This window comes from Eptesicus fuscus, chromosome 23 (genome assembly GCF_027574615.1).
Source record: "Eptesicus fuscus isolate TK198812 chromosome 23, DD_ASM_mEF_20220401, whole genome shotgun sequence".
In the NCBI taxonomy this organism is placed as follows: domain Eukaryota; kingdom Metazoa; phylum Chordata; class Mammalia; order Chiroptera; family Vespertilionidae; genus Eptesicus; species Eptesicus fuscus.
The window spans coordinates 10,352,261-10,369,187 of NC_072495.1; the positions used below are offsets into that span (position 1 = coordinate 10,352,261).

General features: G+C 43.1%; 1 protein-coding gene across 2 annotated transcripts in view; it reads right to left on the bottom strand.

The window, feature by feature from the left end:
- Positions 1-14,465, bottom strand: part of ATP2A2 (ATPase sarcoplasmic/endoplasmic reticulum Ca2+ transporting 2) — a 52,848-nt gene extending 38,383 nt beyond the window's left edge. The window contains exons 1-4 of one of the 2 annotated variants that reach the window (XR_003617930.2): positions 13,760-14,463; positions 13,035-13,052; positions 12,863-12,945; positions 3,303-3,407 (exon numbers count right to left, since the gene is read on the bottom strand). Coding sequence is in view for 1 of the 2 variants with exons in the window: in XM_054712425.1 (XP_054568400.1) it covers positions 3,303-3,407; positions 12,863-12,945; positions 13,035-13,052; positions 13,760-13,877 (324 nt within the window). In the remaining variant the exon portion in view is untranslated. Of the gene's footprint in view, positions 1-3,302; positions 3,408-12,862; positions 12,946-13,034; positions 13,053-13,759 lie in introns of both variants that reach the window. The other variant, XM_054712425.1, reaches the window with a different exon arrangement.
- Between the last annotated feature and the right edge of the window lie 2,462 nt (positions 14,466-16,927).

The following is a 16,927-nucleotide window of genomic DNA, read 5'->3' on the forward strand; positions in this document are numbered from 1 at the left end:
CACTGATGAGAGAGAAACATCAATCAACTGCCTCCTGCATACCCCCTACTGGGATGTGCCCAAAACCAAGGTACATGACCTTGACTGGAATCGAACCTGTGACCTTTCAGTCCGCAGACCGACACTATCCACTGAGCCAAACTGGTTAGGGCTTTCTTTCCTAATTTCAAGATGAAAGATGTAGAATCAAAATGAGTCGTGTGTGTTTATGTGTGGGGAAGCTACAGGAAAGTTCCTTTAAGGGGCAACAACAACAACAAAAAAGAGAAAACCTTGTACAAGTGCCAAATTTGTCTTCTCTCCTTTTGGAGAATAAGTAACTCAAAGTTAAGGAGCAAGCCCAGTTGAGGTTGTTCAATGGACAAAGGAGAGGATTCTTTTCTTTTCTCTCACATTTTGGTCCTCCAACTTCAAGTTCTTCAATTTAACCTTTACTTGGATAGAATTTAGGCTCAATCCTATATGATCTTATTTTTTTACCTTGCTGTAAGAATTACATTCTATTGTGGAAATTCTTAAACCTAAGAATTTAGATGACACAACACTGAAAGCTAATGTGTCTTACTTTATATATATATATATATATATATATATATATATATATATATATTATTGATTGTTTACAGAGAGGAAGAGAGAGGGATAGAGAGTTAGAAACTTCGATGAGAGAGAATCATCGATCAGCTGCCTCTTGCACACCCCCTACTGGGGATGTGCCCGCACACCCCCTACTGGGGATGTGCCCGCAACCAAGGTACATGCCCTTGACCAGAATCGAACCTGGGACCTTTCAGTCCGCAGGCCGACGCTCTATCCACTGAGCCAAACCGGTTTTGGCAATGTCTTACTTTTTGATGTATGCATCTCTGAAAAAGTACAGAAGTACTATATATAACTGGAGGCCTGATGCATGAAATGCGTGCAAGGGGCTCGGCCCTTGCAGCCCCAGCTGCCTCATGGCCTTTAGGCCCCGCCCCCCACCCACTGGTCATTCGGAAAGCTCATTCTGTAAGATCACTCATTCCGTAAGGTCGTTCTGCCTTCTGGTCTAATTAGCATATTAGCTCTTTATTATATAGGACTAGAGACCCAGTGCACGAAATTCGGCCCAGCCTGCAGCCTCTCCAATCTGGGGCCCCTCGGGGGATGTCCGACTGCCCTCCCCCACCGGCCTGGTCACTCCTAACTGCCCTCCCCTGCCGACCTGGCCACCTCCAACTGCCCTCCCCTGCAGGCCTGGTCGCCCCCAACTGCCCTCCCCTGCCGGCCATCTTGTAGCAACCATCTTGTGACTACTTGGGGACGGCCATCTTGTGTGAGGGTGTGATGGTCAACTTGCATATTATCTCTTTATTATATAGGATTATATCTGTAATTATAACTTTTCTTACTTCCAGAAGGTAAGAGCCCTCAAGTATTGCCTATACCAGTGATGGCGAACCTATGACACGCGTGTCAGCACTGACACGCGTAGCCATTTCTGATGACATGCGGCCGCATGCCGAGGATGAAACATTTGCTGCTCCTGAGGATGAAACATTTGCAACTAGAGTCTTGGAGTTAGTTTTTTCCTCAAAGTGACACACTACCCGAGCTATGCTCAGTTTTTTGGCGAAGTTTGACACACCAAGCTCAAAAGGTTGCCCATCACTGGCCTATACCATTCTATATACTATGCAAATGGGATTAAGATATAAGAATGTTATTTTTTAAACCACTGTAAAATTTTACTTTGGAGTTCGTATCAGCGTGGGCCCAGATTCAAATTTCAGATACTCTATGTACTACCTATATGGCTTTTAATAAGTCACTTAATCACTATGAGCTTCAATGGTACATTTGTCAAATGGGAGTATCATCTGCCTTACAAGATCACTGTAAGGATGAAATGGGAATGTACATAAAGTATCTACCACATAACTGGAATAAATTAATTAAAAAATACATACTACTAGCTTGAGAAAGACAATCTAATGCTGTGTATTGTTTCTTTTGCCTAAATTATTCACAAGAGGATCATTTGTGCTTAAATATAAAAAATGTTTTGGGGGGGATCTAAGTAAGGAATATAGTACAATAAAATTTTCTAAGTGGGCCATCTTTCTGTATGAGCCCAACACATAAAGATCATTGTGTTTATTAACACGAATCAGAAGTTTACCCTTTTTTTGTTGCTGTGATTTTTAGAGTGGAAGGGAGAGGAGACAGACTGAAACATCAGTGAGAGAGACACATCAATTTGGTTGCCTCCGGCACAAGCCCAGGGCTGGCGATCGATCCTGCAACCGAGGTACATGCCCTTGGCCAGAATCGAACCTGGGACCCTTCAGTCTGCGGGCCTATGCTCTATCCACTCAGCCAAACCACCTAGGGCAGAAGTTTACACTTCAATAACAGATGCACTATTTTATTTAGTCCTCAAAGGGATGACTATACTCATCAAAAACCTAAAAGAGCAATACTTAAAATAAATTTGAAGTATTAGCTTCAAAGTCTTAAACAATATATATATTAACAATCAAACAGATCATCAAACAGTCCTAGAAAAGTTAAAGTCCTCAAACTATGTATGTGCAGAAGAACAATTATGCAAGTTGGGAGGGTGGGGGAATGAAATCTCATTTTGTTTCTGAAATAAAATTAGCTTTCATTCTGTGAATAAGAAAGGCTAAGGTAACAGGCTGAAAACAGCCAGGAATATGCTCTGTAAGAAAAACAATTTAAGATTTAAACAATTTTGCCCGAGCCAGTCTAGCTAGGGTTCAATTCTGGCCAAGGGCATGTACCTCAGTTGCAAGCTCGATCCCAAGTTTTTTACAGAAAGCAGCTAGGAAATACAAAGACAAATACTGGTTCTTAAATTTTCTGGTTTTTGCCCTAACCGGTTTCGCTCAGTGGATGGAGCATCAGCCTGTGCACTGAAGGGTCCCAGGTTCGATTCTGGTCAAGGGCATGTACCTTGGTTGTGGGCACATCCCCACTAGGGGGTACGCAGGAGGCAGCAGATCGAGGTTTCTCTCTATTCCTCTCCCTTCCTCTCTGTAAGTAGCTTCTCTCATCCATTGTTCGTAACTCCATGCTATCATGAAGGACGAACAATTCATATAAGTATGAGCGAAGTATATATTCGTGAGAGATCTAAAATTTTGCCATTAAATAAACTAATGAACAAACGAAAACACATGTAGACATTGCAGAGTACTTTTAGTCAACACATCAGGAAAAAACGGATAACAGAAAGATTAACAGAGTGTAAGTCACAGAAATTTCTAAAACTTAGTAGTGCAGGATTTTGTGCTTACCTGCCAGACACCCACAATGGCATTGGCTACTAATATAAGTAAAATTACAAAGGGTTCTACAAATGCTGTAATTGTTTCTTCACCTTCTTCAAACCAAGCCAAAACCTGAAAGAGAAATCACATGTGATGTGTTAGAATTGTAATGTGTTTTTAGGCTTAGTGCCACTTTATAACAAAAGTGGCTGGCACTAACGGAATTACAACACACAAAATCTCTTTTCTTTTCATCCCTAGAAACCAATATTGGTGAAATGTAATTACATAAAAGACAGCTTATGTCTTGATCGAAATAATTCTTGAGAATCGAAAGCATATAACTTAACAGTACCCTTAAGAGCCAATTTATTTTTTCATGTAATAATTGTTTTAAAATCCAAATAAAACACTTAGGGAAATAAACCCATTTATTTTATATGTATACTAGAGGCCTGGTGCATGAAATTTGTAAACTGATGGGGGGGGGGGACCTCTTCAGCCTAGCCTACGCCCTCTCACGGTCTGGGACCCCTCGCTCCTTACCGCCTGCCTGCTCGCTACTCCTTAATGCTGCTGTGGAGGTGGGAGAGGCTCCCGCCACTGCCGCTGCACTCGCCAGCCATGAGCCTGGCTTCTGGCTGAGTGGCTCTCCTCCTGTGGGAGGGAGCACACTGACCACCAGAGGGCAGCTCCTGCATTGAACGTCTGCCCTCTGGTGGTCAGTGCGCATCATAGTGACCGGGCGTTCTGGTCTTTCCGCTATAATGGTCGCTTAGGCTTTTATTATATAGACTAGAGGCCCAGTGCACTGGTATGGTCCCTAGTGGCTGCTGGCTGCTGACCAGGGCCTCCCTCCCTTCCCCTGGCCGGCCCCAACCCTGATCGAACTCCCAGACGAACTTCCAGTCAAGGGGACAAATTGCATACTATGCTTTTATTATATAGGATATTCAGAAGGAAAACTTACACTCTTAATTTTGTTAAAGGCAAATGACAACTTTGTTAATTTGGGTAATATTCATCTATATATATAAAAGGCTAAGTGAAAAAAAGAAAAAGGCTAAGTGACCGACCGACCATCCGTCCGACTAGTACATATGAAATGCACTGGCAATTTAAATAAATGTTGACTCGCACATGTCTATTATAGAAAAAGGGTGAATAGCGATATTAAAATATTTTGTATTTTAATTTTATAATACTATATTATATATACTAGTTTGACATGCAATTTTTTGCAGTAACATAATTACTGCACCAATCTTTCTTCTAATTAATTTCCTTTCAATGTGCACAAATCCATGTACCAGGCCACTAGTATCAAATAATACCCTTGGCATAGATTCATAATAAAAATAACTTGATCACTGACTCAAATTTTTTCCCATTGGTATTACTGAAGGTTGTCACAGAATTATTGCAAGGCTGTCCCATAATCCTATCTAATAAAAGAGGAATATGCAAATTGACCATCACTCCAACTCACAAGATGGCTGTCCCCATGTGATCAAAGATAGCCGCCCCCATGTGGACACAAGATGGCCGCCACAAGATGGCCAGCAGGGGAGGGCAGTTAGGGGCAACCAAGCCTGCAGGGGAGGACAGTTGGGAGGAACCAGACCTGCAGAGGAGGGCAGTTGGGGGGAGAGGGGACCAGGCCTACAGGGGAGGGCAGTTGGGAGAGACCAGGCCTGCAGGGGAGGGCAGTTGGGGGCGATCCAGCTGGCAGCAGAGCAGTTAGGTGTCAATCAGGCTGGCAGGGGAGTGGTTAGGGGGTGATCAGGCTGGCAGGGAGAAGTGGTTAGGGGCAATCAGGCAGGGGAGTGGTTGGGAGCCAGCAGTTCTGGGTTGTGAGAGGGTGCAGGCTGGGCTAAGGGACACCCCCCCTCCTGTGCACGAATTTCATGCACCGAGCCTCTACTCAGGAATATATTTTGAAGGTTATCCTCCATATGACATCTGGTAAGCAGCACAGCATTTCAGGGATGACATAAGTCTAAAAATATTACAACTGGACACAGAACACTGCCCCAAGAAAAATTAGAAGAGAATTTCTTGCTAACACAACCATAATTTTATTAAGATCTAAAAGCTACAAGAGAGCCATGGTATACTTCATAGTTGAGCAACACTAGGTGATTAAGAGAGAATCCACCACAATGAATACTATTAAAATTTTTGGCCAGTTGGTATGGCTCAGTGTTGATCATCAACCTATGAACCAGGTGGTCACAGTTCGATTCCCAGTCAGGGCATATGTGGGCTCGATCCCTAGTAGGGAGCATGCAGGAGGCAGCTGAACAGTGATTCTCTCTCACCATTGATATTTCTATCTCTCTCCCCCTCTCCCTTACTCTCTGAAATTAATAAAAATGTATTTTTAAAAATAAAAATGATATTAAAATTTTAACAAGATATTTCTGTAAAAAATTACCAATCCAGGAAAGATGTTAAACATATATAATGGCTGAAACTGGTTTGGCTCAGTGGATAGAGCGTCAGCCTGCGGACTGAAGGGTCCCGGGTTTGATTCCGGTCAAGGGCATGTACCTTGGTTGCGGGCACATCCCCAGTAGGGGGTGTGCAGGAGGCAGCTGATTGATGTTTATAACTCTCTATCTCTCTGTAAAAAATCAATAAAATATATATATAAAAAAACACAACAACAAAAACATATCTAATGATCCAATCTGTTAGCTAAAGTTTACCTATGTTTTTAAAAACTGCTTAAAATGTTCCCATATTTCACAAAATCTTTTCTTTAAAAGATTTAGTAAATAATAAAAGCACCATTTTTGATACTTATAATATTGTCAGATATCATTTAGGGCAATAATAAAGCCATTGGACTATGTACTTAGTGGAATACTATAAAGTAAGCTTTTATACAGATAGCTAACAATCAGAAAGATGACTAAGGCAAGAGCCAACATGAATTTTGCCAAGTAAAAGAGGGTAATGACGAACAAGAAATATCAATTTGGGCAGGAAAAAATTTGGGTAGACACCAGGACCAGGTAGATGTCAATCACAACTGACAGCTAGTGAACCAGGGCAGGAAGAAAACCAGAATAATTATAAATGTTGCTGTAAGCTTTCAACAGGACATTCCTGGTGTTAAAGCCAGGCCTACTGCCAAAGTGAAATCTTCTCTAGGAAGTTGTAAATTTTGATAGATGCAAGATCACAGCTGCTTTAATACTAGCCTTCCAAACATTTGCCAAGGACAGTATATAAGAAATAAGTAACTTAATTAGCTCCTGGGGGAGAAAAACTGTTCAACTTGAAGAGTAACTAGGACCTTTCCAAAAGGTCAGCGAAGCATTAGCAAGTGTAAGATAAGCTTCACACCTTGTTAAAGCGGATATGAATTTCCCTCTTGGCAGCTAGGCCTAGAGGAACAAACTTAGCGCAATATCCCATAACAGCTGGAGAAAGGAAAAGACTAAGGCGAGCAGTGATAGATCAGAGCAAACCTCCACTTTTCAAGAAATGTATAGTTTCTTTGCACAAGTGGTATTCATCAATAATATAATAATCCCAACCTGAACAGTGAAGTAATCTTTCCTTCCACCATATCACTTTAAATGTTTATGTTTAAGAAACACAGGCATTTACAGTTATTTAAAAGTTCTGCAGATATACTAATTATTGCTTGATAAGAAACTAGTGGGCAAATAAATCTCTTAGGGTAGAAGGATGGTGCTGATATTAAAAATTGACAACCAATAATTTCCTGAGTATTTTGAAAAATGCCTATTTTAAAACCACAAATAACCCAAAGAATTAAATGCTACAGTATAAAATGAAAATGAACTGTATTTCTTTTTTTAAAAAAATATATATTGTATTGATTTTTTACAGAGAGGCGGGGAGAAGGAGAGTTAGAAACATCGATGAGAGAGAAACATCGGATCAGCTGCCTCCTGCACACTCCCTACTGGGGATGTACCTGCAACCAAGGTACATGCCCTTGACCAGAATCGAACCTGGGACCCTTTAGTCTGCAGGCCGATGCTCTATCCACTGAGCCAAACCAGTTCAGGCTAAACTGTATTTCATTAACTGGTAAGAATCAATACCAGTTATGTTCAAATATCATGTTCAAATCACATTGTGCAATCCTTCATGGTTTTGTTCTATTGAAAAGAAAACCTTTTGTGTAAGTGGTGCTGACAAATAAAAGACTCCATAAGATGAGGAAGAAGGTAGAGGAAAGGAGAAATTGGATGAGTGACACATTACTGAAATGCAAAATGCCTCATTAGCATAATAGTACAGCCAGTTCATTATGATTTTCCAGAAGTTGTAAAAAAGATATTTATACAGGAGGGAGGGGAAAATGTTTAAGGAAATTATTGAGAATAGATTGGCATGGCTGATGTGGCTCAGTGGGTAAGCCTTGACCTAAGAACCAGGAGGTCACAGTTCTACTCCCAGTCAGGGCACATGCCTGGGTTGCGGGCTCAATCCTCAGTAGGGGGCGCGCAGGAGGCAGCCAATCAATGATGCTCTCTCACTGAAGTGTCTATCTCTCTCTCCTTCTCCCTTCCTCTCTGAAATCAATAAATTTTTTAAGAGCCCTATCTGGCTTGGCTCAGTGGAAAGAGTCAGCCTGTGGACTGAAGGGTCCTGGATTCGATTCTGGTCAAGGGCACATGCCAGGGTTGCGGGCTTGAACCCCTGTAGGAGGCGTTCAAGAGGCAGCAGATCAATGATTATCTCTCAACACTGATATTTCTATCTCTCACCTCTCCCTTTCTCTCTGAAATCAATAAAAAATATATTTACAAAAAAGAGAATAGTTGGAACATAAAAAATTATCTGTTTCTATTGCCTTTTGTTCCCTGTTGTATCCCCAGGGGCCTAAAATATCTCTTATACACAGTTGATGCTCACTATGTATTTATTAAATAGATGCACAAATGAAAGGAACAAAACTTCATACAATCTCTAAAGTATACTGCTAAGACTCTTAAGTGGCAGTGTATGAACTTAAACATTAAGAGCAAAAAGATAACCAACTTCAACAGCATCAAAGAAAAGTGGAAGAAAAGGCTACTGCAGTATAATTTTAGGCATAAAGAGTTTCTTATTCCCTTTGCTTTGCACTGTTTAAATACAGAAACATTACATGTCTTCTGGGGCTTACATTATCCAGCAAGTTCAATTTCAAACTTACTAATCCTATTCAAAGTAACCACTTGCTAATGAACATTCAGCTACAATGTAAACTGCTTAAATAGGGTAAGATGGTATCTTCTAATTGCTATCTGTAAGACTGATGTTTGTATAACACAATAACCTCTGAGAGAAGAGCCGAATGATTCTCTCATCATTGATGTTTCTCTCTCTCTCCCCTTCCTCTCTGAAATCAATAAAAAAAGTAAAACACTGTTAAAATCTTCTTGAAGACTTAAAAGCTAGAGATTTTTTTTAATTCCTAAGGAAAATCCCTTTAATGTACTTCAGAACACATATGCTGTGTGAATAGTTACCAAATCTACCTAAATTACAGAAAGTCCTATGTTTAATAAAAATCAATTTTAAGATTAAAAAAAAGTATAAATTAGATTACATTCTCTTTCAATGCCGACAAACCTTGTGAAAACACTCAAATGGCCGGGACCGGTTTGGCTCAGTGGATAGAGCGTCGGCCTCCGGACTCAAGGGTCCCAGGTTCGATTCCGGTCAAGGGCATGTGCCTTGGTTGCGGGCACATCCCCAGTGGGGAGTGTGCGGGAGGCGGCTGATCGATGTTTCTCTCTCATCGATGTTTCTAACTCTCTATCCCTCTCTCTTCCTCTCTGTAAAAAATCAATAAAATATATTAAAAATAAATAAATAAAAAAATAAAAAAAACACTCAAATGTTTTCAGATTTGAGACTATAATCTTCAAAACAGCAAAAAACTACACATAAATATTCACCTTTCAAACCATATTTGAAAGAAGGTTTTAAATGTTAGTTAAACCAGTCAGTAAATTGCTCATTTTACCTTTTTAAAAATAAGAAATTAAAAGAAAACAACGCCCCACACTGGGTATTGAGCCCGAAACCCAGGCATGTGCCCTAACTGGGAATTAAACTGTGATCTCCGGGTTCATAGGTCAATGCTCAACCACAGAGCCATGCCGGCTAGGCTCAAACACTTCTTAAATATAGTTTGGAAAAAACCAAAGCATAAGGATCTCACATATTTTGAAAAATGCTACCAACACTAACTCATCCAAATACATATTAGTTATAGCAAATGCAATAATCTAGGCTCTAAAGGGAATTAAGAATCCCTTTAGCCCAGCTGGCATGGCACAGTGTTTGAGTGCCGACCTATGAACCAGGAGGTTACAGTTCAATTCCCAGTCAGGGGACATGCCCAGGTTGCAGGCTAGATCCCCAATGTGGGGTGTGCAGGAGGTAGCCAATCAATGATTCTCATCATTGATGTTTCTACCTCTCTCCCCCTGAAAAAAAAAAGAAAAAGAAAAAGAAAAAAGAATCCCTTTAAAGGGTCCAGTAGGATGAAAAGACAATTATTGAAATCTAAGTGAAAAGTTGAGAAGTACCTTAGCCTAAGAAAGTTCTATTAGCATTTTAGGGTTGATCTAAGTAGCTGAGGTGGGAAAATGGAGGTGGAAGGTAGTACAACTTATGCAAATTGTGTTACCATAGAGGACTTTATGATTCAGACAGATGAGAAATATATGGCCCTCATGCTCACCTCCTTCAGGTATTTCTCAAGCATCACCTTCTTAGAGGCCTCTCCTGACCACCCTACTTGAAAATTATACACCCCTCCCCACATTTCCTTCTTCTACTGCCCCACCACTTAATTTTTCTTCACAGCACTATCACCATCCTACAGTTTCATGAATACATAAATCAGTGGAACAGCAAACCAATGTTCCTCTCTCTCCAATAAAATAATAATAATTTTTAATTATAGAATTTCTGATGTTATTTCATGTGCAATGGAGGATGTATCACTCACTTCTTCCACTCTAAGTGACCTTTAAAATAAACTATTTTGATGAATTAGAAGCTGATTAAACTATCTCTTCAGGTTATAAGTGTAAAACATTAATACAATTTCCTACTTTCTGCCACAGCAAAATATTAACTATGGTTAACAGTTTACTACCTAGTTTGATATTTGAAATAAATCACTAAAGCCTAATATTTCTTTTTAACTTGAGTAGAACCTGATTATCATATATATAGAACTACCTATTCCTTTCTCCAAAAGAACACAAATATTCTCCCAGTTGTTCCCATTAAACAGAAATAAACTGACAACCACAAAGCTTTTGAGTGATAAATGTGAAATGAAAAGGTCAAGTTTGATGTAGCAGCAGTGCCAACTGCACCTGAAGAAAATCAACAAATAGTTTTATATCTGCAATTTCTTAATCAAAGCAAGTAACAGTCCTTTCTAAACACATTACTTTTCTGTGTAGCAACCCATAAAACAAAAAGTGTAACATAGTCCATTTCCTGAGCAATAACTCCAAGTAGTTACCCAAAAGTATCTCAAATCTCAATTTCAAAACACAACTCTACAAGCTACAAAAACCCAACATCCTACATTACAACGAAGTTAAAGCATTTATTTAAAAACCCATTTGAAAATGCCTAGAAACTATAAACTACTTACTTCAAAGCAAACATCACATACATTAATTAAAAATGTTAATAGCCACTCAAATTGGCCAATCAAGAGATCCTATACAACCCAAATAGTCAATACTTGCTTATTGGAAATAATGCAACTGATGTTATAACAGTGCTTTAAGTTATATACACAGAATAACTCAACAAATTTTTTTTTTTTTATCTCTGGCTTGTATACACCAGTTAACTTCTAAGAGGTCCCTGATGACCTTACTGAACCCTAGTATTTTATCTAACAAAGCCGAGACTTTCTCAGAATTATGTAGCCAGCCAACTTAAATATAAACTGGCCCAAATATATAATTTTTTGCCCCATGACAATATATTAAAACTAGTTAAACAAATCTATTCTTTTATCTTCACTGGTTAAAGCAGCAGCCATTTGGAGGGGGTTCCAGGGGTTAAATGAAGAATGGCCATGTAATAGATATGGATGATTAACTCAGGATGTTGAATGGTTGATATATCACTCTTAATTTCATTTAGTGAAAACCACTGAGAAGAGGTCTGATTAGTGGCTACACATCACTTGGTTAATGTGGCATGATATATTATTATTAAAGTCTCAATGGCAGAATTTGTGCACAGAATTACTCCAAAAGAAAAGAAAAAAAAAATCAGCCCAGCTGGCATGGCTCGGTGGTTGAGCGTGGACCTATGAACCAGGTCACAGATGTGGGCTTGATCCCCAGTGGGGGACATGCAGAAGGCAGCCAATCAATGATTCTCTCTCATTGATGTTTTTGTTTCTTCCTGTCCCTTCCTCTCTGAAATCAATAAAAATATATTTTTTTAAAAAAAGTTCACCTCTTTCCAATTTTCCCCCTTCATCTAAATTAATGCCCACTATTTTCTTTATTTAGTTCTCAAAATAGCCCGCAATGGTATGGTTGTCATAAAGACTAAGGTAGATCTCTGGAGCTCGCATACATACAAACATACAAAAATGAAATCCTGAAGCTGTGTCAATTTTTCAAAGACTGGGTGAATTTCACTTCCCAACATAGTTTTTGTAGGAACAAAATAAGTTAAGGACAAAAAGCATCTCATGCTGTTAGGATTAGGAACATATGTGTCCTATTCATGACCATTTTTAGGAAAACTATCAAGAAGTCCACTGTTCAATAAAAAAAGCAATAAAAAATTAATACTGAACAGAAAAAAATATTAATAAACTAGAAATATCCTCACCAACCCCCATCACCTTTCTTCTGCTGTAGTCCTTTGCATTTCACCAGTTTCTTAGCAACCATACAGGACTCAAGCACATGCAGAACAAGAAAAAACACTATGGTTTTGTTTTTTTTTCTTTTAAAATCTAGAACCAACTGTACTGAACACTGCTCTCTTAACCTAGGAGTCACTCAAGACAAGGGTCCAATTTAGATAAATATGCCACCCTAAAGGTCAGTGACCAAATTTGGTCAACAGTGGTGCCATCACTGCCGTCATCATTCTTGTCACTGTCAGTAACAACTGTCACCTTGCCATTACCAGGATGGGAGAGCAACTGGTATATTCCTTTTGTAAGTTCTATTTACAGACTGTAAAGAGCCCAACATCATCTCAGTATGACCTTACACAAATGGAAGAGCCCCAAACACAAAAGGCCTTCCAATAAAGAACTTTTTTATAGTAAAAGCTGATAAGTCACAAGAACATATGAGACCCTGCCACATTTGAGAATAATTTCTAATTGCACTGTAAATGTCAGGCATCTATTTTCTGTTTACAAATGGCTTCGTATGTTTTGCTTGTAATTTAAAAATACCGAGGGTTAAAAAAAATTCATGAAGATACTGCTTAAACCTCCAAATATAATGTTCTCACCCAAAAGACATCATTTATTTCCCGTTTTTTCATTTATGGAATATTCTCAACATTTTGGAGAAAACAAATTGCTTTATACTTACAAAAGATATACATGCTGCCAGCAATAAAATTCTAACTAGTAAGTCTTCAAACTGCTCAATCACAAGTTCCAGCAAGGTTTTTCCTGTTAGAAACAAACATCACATTTGTTGTAAATGTCATCTTAACATCAGCACACAAAGGAGGGGGGGAGAACATTTTAAGGTTACTTACCTTCTTCAGCCGGTAACTCTGTACAATGTAGAAATTCGCCAGGCAACGTTTCAAGAGGGGCGGAAAAGGAAACAGCAAAAGAAAGCAACATTTTAGCCTTGTCTTTTTAAAAGAAATTGCTCAAAATGACCACTTTTTTGAAAGATGTACCTAGATATATGTCCATTCAACCATTTTCCATAGAAACCATAGTAAAATATGCAATACTTGCTGTAACCAATGGCTTTAGGTCGAGCCCAAAGCGTAAAATCTCATCCCCACCTAAACAGGAATCCTGAAACAAGGAGTCATTTCAGCTATGTCATCACTTCTGCCAGATGTGTGACTCTGGGTAGTACAGAACGGTCAGGGGCATTCTCAACTACAGCGACGCCTCAGAAACCGGCTGGGAGCGATAACATGTCTCGCAGGGCTCAGCCCGGCTGCGGGAGGCTCGTCCTTCCCTCCGCCGGGCCGGCTGCGGCCGGTGACAAGCTGTGGATCGGGCGGCGTGCGGGAAGGTCAAGGGCTCGAGCCGCGAGGAGGTCGAAGGAGGCGCAGACTCGACCCCCGCGCCCCCCACCTGCAGCCCTTCTCCCGCGGGCCGGCGCGCTGCCTCGAGCCGCCGCCTGCACCCTCGGCGGGCGCGGAGCCGAGACCCACGAGGTGGGGCCCGGTCAGCCATTTTCCCTGGCGCGCGGGCCCGCGCCCGGCCGCGCGGGGCCCGTGCAGCCCCGGCCACCTACCGTTGGAGCCCCATCTCTCCTTGAGCTTCTTGACCTGCTCCAGGCTCAGCCCCGTGCTCTCGTTGACACCGAAGTGAGCCAGCACCTCCTCCACGGTCTTTGTGTGCGCGTTCTCCATTGCTGCGGGGGCCCGGCCGGCCTTGCCTCCTGTCCCCGCGGCCTCCTCGCCTCCGCCTCGCACTCGGACCGCGGCCTCGTGCCACCCCGGGCGCCCAGGTGCGGACTGGCGTCTCTCCCTTCTCCTCTTCCTCCTCCGGCCGCTTCCGCCTCGCGGGGCGCTGAATCACCCCGCACCCCTCCCGCAGGCGACCGCCCCTTCAGCTGCCCGGCCTGCCGGCGCCCGCGTCGGGCTCAGCTGGGCGGCGGGGGCCTTGCGGCCCTCCCTCTCCTCCTCAGAAGAGAGGGCCTCCCTCGCCCTCAACCGCCCGCCCGGAGCGCAGGCCGCGGCCGCCGAGCCCCCTCCCCGCTCTCTTGAGGTGATTCGAGGCCCCGCCCGGACCGGAGGAGGGGGCGCCTGGCCCACCCCTGAGAGCGGAACGGACTGAGGGCAGCGAGCCGATGCGGTGGGGCGCAGCGCGCTCGCCCTGTTTCCTCAGCTCCGCACCCCCGACAGCGGCGGAGGAAACTGCGGCGGAGGAGAAGGAGGTGGCGTCGGGGACGGCTCCGCGGCGGCTGCTCTAATAGCATTTATCCGCCGCTGCCTCCCCTCTCGCCGCCGCCGCGGCATGTGGACGCCGCTCATTGGCCGAGAGGGCCCAGCGCGGCGCGGGCGGCACGGCCCCGCCCCCCCCCGGCTCCCTCCCTCCAGCGCGACTCGCGCCCACGCCGCCACGCAAGCCCCGCCCCCTCCGCGCACCGCCCCCAGGAACCCGGATCCAGGCCGCCGCGCGCCGCGCCCGCACCGTGCGCCCTGCGGCCAGCGGGCGGGCTCCGGTCTCCTCCGGCTGTCGCTCGATCTCCATCCACCCAAAGAGCTAGAACCCAGGACGATGGGGGGCTCACGGTGGGCTCCCTACACTCGCTTCCCCGAGGGAGCTGCTTGCCCTTCAGGGTGGGCCTCGTGCCGGGTGGTGGCCGGGGAACCCGGGAACTCGGTCCGCGTCCGAAGCGCGCTCGGGTTGGTGTCCTTGGCTCGTCCCCTCGCCCTTCACCTCCAGGGCTGCACTATGCACCCCGATGTCTCCCGCGGAGCCCTGCCTCAGGAGCCGAGGGCAGGAATTCCGCAGTGCACTTCCCTCGCGGCCCAAATCTCTCATCTGTCGCCTTGGGAACACCGCATCCCAGGTCCCCAGCCGAGGGCTCCACCGCTCGCAAAGAGCCCTTCCCCAGCGGGTTCTGTGCCCTGACTGAGGGAATCCCACGGGGGCGGGGGAGGGTGGAGGTTTTATTTTATTTTCTAATAGCCCACATGGCCTTTGATGCACGTCTGCATAGAAGACACAGGTTATGCTACTGTTAGCTGCTAAATAACCGCGAGGTTTGTACTATAGGTGCTTCGCTTGGGCATTTAAAACAAGGCAGTTTTCCAGACTCCCACTTTCTCCAATAGGCGAAAAGGGGACTACTTCAAAGCCTATTCGTAAGCCCCTGAAACCTCTACAAAACCTAGGTAAACAGCAAGATAAAGGGAATTTTGCAACATAAAGAAGTTAGACTACAGGGACCTTTGCAGTTGAATTCAAGAACAAAGGATCAACTTGTTGGCATCACAAAGAACAGCTTTCTTATGGGAGTGTGTCGCAGAATGAGGCGTTTAGTCCACTTTGGTGTCTGGCAATAGTGTTTTATCCACAGGAGCAAAAATCACCTCAGTTGTCTCAGATGGCTCGGCCTCAGGGCTTAAGATAAATGCCTTCAACAGATGCAAATCATAGTGCATTACCCAGCTGAAAAAATCAGGCACGTCATTTCATTTAATTATTTCCAAGGAGTGGAGGAGGCTGGCATGCAGTTTTGATTGATACTTGGACAAGGACCAACAGAACCCTACATGAAACAAACAAAAGTCTAGCGTAGGGCAATGCACTAAGAGAAGCGAGGTGGAAACTGGTTAGGTCACAGGATTGTAGCCTCCCTCCAGGAGGGACAGTGACTGCATGGTGGGGGTGTGGTAATGGAGGGCTGGTGGTTCTTTTCCCTTCAAGATCAGGTCTACCTACGCCTTTTCTTACCAATTCTCCTGCCTCTTCTCATCCATTTCAGCATCAATGGAAGAACTGCAGGTAGGAAGGTTGTAAACCTTTCTCAGCCTGGAAATTGGGCCTTTGGCTAAGCGTCTCTGGTGTTGAGTATGAGCTTCAAGGGGTTTCCAACCTCGCTTTTGTACGGAATGCTCTTCCCCAGATCTTCAAGTGCCTGGTCCCATCTCATTCAGATCTCAGCTTGCATGCCACCTCAGAGGTGTCTTCGCTGACGAAAGTGGCTACCCTCCCTGGGCACCCTCGCTATCACATTATTGTTTTATTTTCTTCCCCTTTTATATATTTTTGTTTAGCGGCCTGTCTCCCCCTACAAGGATATAAGTTTTGTGAGAACAGGGGCTTGTCCATCTTGTCCAACCTCAGGACGCAGTACAGTCCCTGGTATATGCTGATCATTTATTGATATAATTGGTATGTGATATAGAAAGGGGCAATCTCAGGCTAACATCCCACTGTTTCAGTTTAAGGGAATATTCCAACCTCCAATAAACAGATATTGCAAAGAACGGTCTAGGAGGGTGATGATGATGTGCTAACAGTTACCAATATGAACATACACATTAATTTTTTTCTGGGAAACCTATAATGCTCCCTAGATCTTTGTTTGATCTCTGTCTTTGTTCAAAATCTGACTAACCTTCATAGGTTATGCCAAAATTGAGCATAAACCCAGCCTCTGAAAAGCAGAAAGATCTAGTTACTCTTACTTAGAAATAGATGCTCAATTTATTTTATGAATGACATGTTTCTTATTAACAAGGTTAGCCAAAGTAAGAATGGGTTTTTAGAAATACTCCATTTTTTATCAAGGATTGCAATTACATTCTTTTTAAAAATATATATTTTTATTGATTTTAGAGAGGAAGAGAGAGGGATAGAGAGATAGAAACATCAATGAGAGAGAATCACTGATCAGCTACCTCCTACATGCCCCCCACTGGGGATCGAGCCCAGGCATGTGCCCTTG